The sequence below is a fragment of the Panthera leo genome, chromosome B4 (genome assembly GCF_018350215.1).
Source record: "Panthera leo isolate Ple1 chromosome B4, P.leo_Ple1_pat1.1, whole genome shotgun sequence".
Lineage (NCBI taxonomy): Eukaryota > Metazoa > Chordata > Mammalia > Carnivora > Felidae > Panthera > Panthera leo.
In genome coordinates, this window is record NC_056685.1 from 29,835,613 (window position 1) to 29,841,612 (window position 6,000).

Genomic DNA, 6,000 nt, shown 5'->3' on the forward strand with positions numbered 1-6,000 from the left:
CACACTAGCTCATTCATATAAAGTGAAGAGATAAAATTTAGACTGTATCTATAGTGAGGATATTTTGATAATAAGGAAATCTGGCATAAATTGATGCTTATTTACTTCACAGTAGAAGGCGTTAGCAAGATGAAAGCAGATAGATGAAATAATAATTTACATTTGAGCCCCATTGTATTCATTATGCATTAACATTTTTTTTTGCATTTTCCATAAGACACTTGCAATCATTAATCTACAACGAAAACCCCTCATCCAGCTTACACTATATGCCTTATTTTTATTCAATGACACTTTGCTTTTGTCATGTCAAACTCAATAAGATTCAGTCCTTAAATCACAAAATGTGTCACAGATTTGTTAAAAAATACCCAACCTCATCATCTGTTGATGCTATATATGTTAGTATCCCACAATATTAAAAAAAAATCTGAAGTGAAAGTTTGGGTTTCTAGTTCTTCCCCTTTCCAGGAACAAAAAAAAAGAGAGAAAGAAATGTAAATATACATTTCTTAACAAAAGAGTTCTGAAACCATAAGTGTTAACAGGAAAAAAAAAATTGAGAGATTATACATTTAAACATAATATGCTAGTTTGGGGAACTCAGAAATTACTTAACATAATTTAATTTCCATACCATTGATACATGATCTGGTCTAGATCAGAATCCCTCCTGGATCCATTTATATCCCATACTGTACACACAGACTTCCCCCCTTAGGCATCCATGACCACTAGATGGTGGTGTGGTGCCCTGTTCAAATACTTTCTCACTTACTTGCAGTCTCTGTCCTCCAAATCAAAGTGAGGGTTGAAGTTGATCATAATTCTCTGGTATGGGTCAGGAGCCTGAATCAGCCATTCACATTTTTCACTTGGGTGATAAGAATGAGGATAACCAGGAGATGTAAGGTACCCTGGGCTTTCAATTTTTATAGTATCACCACATTTATCTGTAATAAAAATAACATTTTTATAACATCTTTCCCTGACAACCATTTAGGTATTCTAGCTTTATACAAACATTACTGGTTATTAAACATTCCACAACTCTGTAGGGGGAACTCCAAGAGGTCCCCACAGGCCCTTCAGGTGGCACTGATAGCAACCCCCCACCAAGGAACACTCTTTGATCCCAGGAAGGTTAGCACAGGAGAAAAGTAGACTGACATCTGACAGGACTCCACCCTTACCCCCACAAAGTTCCTTCCCAAGAAAAAAGGTCTTCTAGCGTTAAAAACATTAAATCCTCTCAATGGATGTTAACATGGTCCCCAGGGAGCTTCTACTAGACTTAATTATCCCCCAAGAAGTGTAATCGCATTAAGTAGCAAGTTCTGAGTGGAAGGTGACTAAAAGAAGTGATTCGACCCCTTGTGTGGCTTTTTGATGATAAGCCTGGTCTATGTCATTGATCAGTGGGGATTGTCATCCAAGATTTCGATTGGCTTAAAGCCAAACCTTTTGTGTTGTTGTTTTATCTGCCCATAAATCTAAGTGATTTTGAGTTATCTCTGCTCTGGAGATCCAGATCAACAGAGAACAAAGTGTATTTGGTGAAGCAGAAATAATTCTGCTCTACCGCTCCAAGTAAAGTTGTTCAGTCCTAGAGACTAGATCAAAGCTACTGGGCAGAAAGAAAAATAAATAGCCACCCAGCATTAATTCTAATTCCCTATATGTTGAAAAAAAAATCCTACCACACATGAGGTCCGGGTATGGTAAGCCATAGTCTCACATTCTGCGAAAGGTGAGCTAACTAGTTTTGAGCCCTCATTTAAAAAACAAAAACAAAAACCAAATGCTGAAGTGATTCACTGAGAGCCAAATAAACCAGTCACTGGGCTGCTTTATTGTTCAGCATAGATTCTCATTGTCACTTTTTATGATGGATTTCATGCTGGAGAGTCTCAGCCTGAAATGCTGCCACATTTATTGATGCTTAATTTTAAGCAATAAAAATTTGGTGCATAAACTATGTAAGAGGAATAGGTATGAAAGCAGTGAAATATATAAGCCTATCAATCACAAATTTTCAGTAATGGTATATATAGATTTTAATATTGCATCTAATAGATTCCCTGTGGAAAGAGAATGGCATTCTTTGCTCTCAGCATGAATTTATAAATCTACAGAATTTTATTACAGGAAAACCAGGTCAAATGGAAATGAAAGATGAAGTGCACATCAAAAATGCATAAAGCTACATGCATTACAGAAATCATTTCCCATAAATTAAAAAGAAGACAATATAAATCACATTGTTTTTCTCAATTGCTAGATGTTTCTGACCCTGTTTCTTAGACTGGGGGGTACCCTTCTACTGGTTTCCTTTGCCTTGGCTTTTAAAAGCTTAAGGCTTGCCAAGAAGAAATGTTGCAACTAGAGTTCAGGATCTCAACTAATGATCATGTTGGACTCTGTTATGTGATTCTACTGAGGCTTTTCCATTATTTCAAATGTGTAGAAAACTTGGAAAGTGACCCCATCTCATTAAGTCTCATCCAGCTCTATACAAACATCATGGCAGTGTCTGGCATCCGTAAGAGGAGTGAAATAAAACAGCACTGTTTCTAGTCACTCCACAGAGTCACTTCAGAAGACATTTAGGTAGACTCGGTACCACACCAGAGCTCTTTAATCTGTGACTTCTGAGAAAGTGACAGTGTAATAAGATAATGTGGACTGCTAGACTCCCTGGCTCTGTTAAATCTCTCTAACAGTTGATTAAGAAAGAGCAATTTCTAATGACTCTGGACCATTAGACCTAAATAAGGTTAATGAATTAATTTAGCAGACACTGGTACTTGGTGGAGGTGGACATGGCTTTAAGAGGTCTGCTGTGTTACAGAGGCATTTACTGGCTCTGGTCACTGAACGCATAGCAACATGGCTTTAACCAGGCAAGCTCACAGACTGGAGCTCAGGTTCTCAGCATTCCCCAGATTTCTGCTAAGAAAATTTAAAAATATACTATATATATATATATATATATATATATATATATATATATATATATATCTCCATGGACTTCACAATCTAAAGTCTGGAAGCTATTTGCATTAGGCTACGAATCCATCCTGTGAATATCCCTACTAAGGACTTAATCTCGGGAGTTGTAGAGGGCAGAGGTTGGGTTACTGTAATTTCTAAAGTCTAACCACTTGACCTCTTTCAATTGGAGGAGAATGTTTTTCATCCCTTGCCAGCCAGATAATAGAAAGATGCCACTAACTCAGGTTCATTAATAAACTGAACTCCATATTTACAGGTGTGTGTGTGTGTGTGTGTGTGTGTGTGTGTGTGTGTGTGTGTCACCTCTAAGCTTTTCTTTTAGAACACTGCTTGGTGGCTGTTGGGGGAAATCTATTGCTTCAAACACAAAACCTCCAAAAAGCATATTAGAGAGATTAACTCCTATCATAAAGACGTGATTTAAATTCCTCTTGGTATGAACCCCTCCACTTGTGGCCTCTTATTAAAACAATATACCACAGTAAGTAGTGGGTGTTCTTTTTTTTTCCTAATTACTTTGATTGAAACCTAAGCCAGACAAAAGTAAATATTTGATAAATAGTTAATAATAATTGCTGAAGAATTACTGTAAAGATAATTCCATATCCTTGCCTTCACCTACTTTAAAGTGTAAGTTAAACATGCCTATAACCAGATCACATTTTAAAATATATTATTTAGTTTACAGAATACTGTTTATATCCCAGCACTCTTTCATTTACTTAGCAGTGAGTGGTGTTAGAAGCTAAGTGGAAGCTGTAGCTAGGTTAGGGATTTTCAGATATCCCGGTGTCTTACACTGTATATATCAGATTCCTTTATTGACACTATGTAACTTTCATTCATACTTCAGACAGATGAGGGGCGATATGTAAAGACAGAGGAGGGAGGTCCAGCAACCCCAAAGCCGCTATCTCTTGCAGGCACCCACCAGAGGAGATGGTTTCAAAGAGCTGCAAAACAACCAGGAAGTTCTCCCGGCAAAGTGTTCATTAACTTTCAACAGCCATCAGATTTTTGAAAGGGAGTCTCATCTAATTGCCTTTGGGAGGAAACATTATTAAGATAATTGGTGTGCTGATCTGGGAAGGTAGGCAGCTTTGCCTTGTAACGGAGGTAGGAAAACCCCCATAACCAAACAACCAACTTCGGGAGGGAGGCGGAGGACTTGAAATCTTCCTGCCCAGAACCGACCGTTCTTATTTTTTTTATTTCTCCTCCTGGACAAAAGTTTCCTCCGCCCAGGAGGTGGCTATTCCCGGTGCATCCCGGCAGTTCCGCGTGAGTCCCGTGGCTGGAGCGGGAAGCCCGAGTCCCGGCCGGACGCGGGCAGCGGGGGAGCCCGGGCGCCGCGCTGTCACACGCGCCTCCGCCTGTCACTTACCGTTTCGAAAAGCGCTGGCCGGGGCGAAGGCGACGGCGAGCGCGGCGCAGAGGAGCGGCAGCCCCCTCTCCATTCTCCCTTCGCCGGATCCCCAGGCAGACGCGGGAGAACCAGAACGTGCGGGGAAAATAGAGCAAAGCGGGGAATCTAAACAATCTGAAGAGCTTCAACTCCGCCTAGAGCCGTTAAATCCTCAGTCCGTCTTGGAGAAAGGAGAGCAGCGATGCAATGCCTTGATCCGAGAGAAATGCTTCTCTTTTTGTGTCTCAAGTCGTCTGCATCCTGTCATTTAGCTCCGGTTTCCTCTCTCTTTTCCCACACTTGTTCCTCTTCCAGGAGCCACTGCCCGGGCCATGTCTCAGAAAAAAAAAAAAAAAAAAAAAAAAAAAAAAGGGAGGGGGGGCTAGACGGGGGAGGAGGGAGGTAGGGAAACACACCAAAGCCAATTTCCAGAAAAAAAAAAAAAAAAAAATCCGGCTTGTTTCTGGACCCGTTGGAGCCGAGGAGCTGGCGCCCAGGGGAGGTCTGGGGTGTCTGCGCGAAGGAGAGGAGCACGCAATGAAAAGATGAGCGGGAGACAGAGGAGTTTCACCAACTGCACCCCCGCCTCCCCCACCTCCTTCGTCCTCCCCCTCCCCTTCTGGAGCCCTTCCCTCGCTTCCTCCCTCCCCTCTGCCGGCACAGGCTCGCCAGTAATTGCCTGACAGGAGACTGGAAGGAACAAGTTTCCCTCCGTGTGCTTTCCCCGTCCGTCTGTCGGTCTCTCCCGGAGGCCCTGAAGGATATCCACGGGAAGGGAGGCGTTGGGGGGTCTGCGCCCAGGGCGTCTGTGTGTGTGTGTGTGTGTGTGTGTGTGTGTGTGTGTGTGTTTGGAAAGAAAGCATCGAGGTCGGTGCCAGCGACTGACTGGGTCGGGCTAGCCTACCTCTGCGCGCTCGCTCAGGACCCCCGGGGGAGAGCCCGGCAGCTGGTGGAGGATCCCCGGGATCCGGCCGCGGAGGAGTGCGGCGCGCCCGGGAGCTGGCTGCAGCTTCGAGCAACTTCAAATCCCCGACCCGCGGCGGCGAGGAGCGCTGGGCCTGCCGGGTCACTCCCGCTGTGCCGGCCCGAGGCCTGGGGCGAGGAGGAGCAGGGCTCCCCTGGCGCTCCGGGCCAGGACGAGGGAGACCCGGGAAAGCTAGGCTGGAGTGGGAGACGCACCACAGAGCCAGGCAAGGGTTGACAGTGTCGCTGCCACGTAAATCCGAATCAGACCACTCGAGCGGGCGAGGCTGTGCTGCAGCCGCACACGGCCTCCCTGTCCCGCAGCAGGGCGCGCTGCCGGGCGCCAGTGGTGCCCGGGTGCCCGCCGCGCACCGGGGGCTCCATTGTTAACTGAGATCTGGGGCCCTCTCCTGCGGGACAGAGGGAACGCGGGAGGGTGGGAAGTGGTGCGCCTTCAGCTAGGGGGCAGCCGTCGCCCGACCCCGCCCAGACTCTTGTCTCTCTGGAGCCCAGGTGTTCCCGGGGGTTGGCAATTAGGGGTCCAGGGGCCCCCGTTTCTGTGCCTCTGCTGGGAGGGAGAACGGTAGCGGGGTAGGAGGGCTCTTGGCAGGGCTCGC

General features: G+C 45.3%; 2 protein-coding genes across 5 annotated transcripts in view; both read right to left on the bottom strand.

Moving 5' to 3' along the window:
- NRP1 (neuropilin 1) overlaps positions 1-4,766 on the bottom strand; it is a 137,893-nt gene extending 133,127 nt beyond the window's left edge. For all 4 annotated transcript variants that reach the window (XM_042945308.1, XM_042945307.1, XM_042945306.1 and 1 more), the window contains exons 1-2: positions 4,400-4,766; positions 779-953 (exon numbers count right to left, since the gene is read on the bottom strand). In XM_042945308.1, coding sequence (XP_042801242.1) covers positions 779-953; positions 4,400-4,472 — 248 coding nt within the window. In that variant the 5' untranslated portion in view covers positions 4,473-4,766. The remainder of the gene's footprint in view (positions 1-778; positions 954-4,399) is intronic.
- Positions 4,767-4,802: 36 nt separating this feature from the next.
- LOC122225320 (proline-rich protein 2-like) lies at positions 4,803-5,767 on the bottom strand. The gene is made up of 3 exons (XM_042948264.1): positions 5,688-5,767; positions 5,325-5,629; positions 4,803-4,933 (listed from the first exon to the last, which is right to left on the bottom strand). Exons 1-3 carry the CDS (start codon positions 5,765-5,767, stop codon positions 4,803-4,805), a joined length of 516 nt encoding a protein of 171 aa, XP_042804198.1.
- Positions 5,768-6,000: the final 233 nt, after the last annotated feature.

Bases quoted from the DNA above. Each gene is read 5' to 3' on its own strand.
- LOC122225320 (XM_042948264.1), bottom strand. From the start codon at position 5,767: ATGGAGCCCCCGGTGCGCGGCGGGCACCCGGGCACCACTGGCGCCCGG. The intron at 5,630-5,687 runs GTGCGGCTGCAG...TTTACGTGGCAG, and splicing joins CTGCGGGACAGGGAGGCCGT to CGACACTGTCAACCCTTGCC. The intron at 4,934-5,324 runs GTAGGCTAGCCC...TCCTTCGCGCAG, and splicing joins TCCTGAGCGAGCGCGCAGAG to ACACCCCAGACCTCCCCTGG.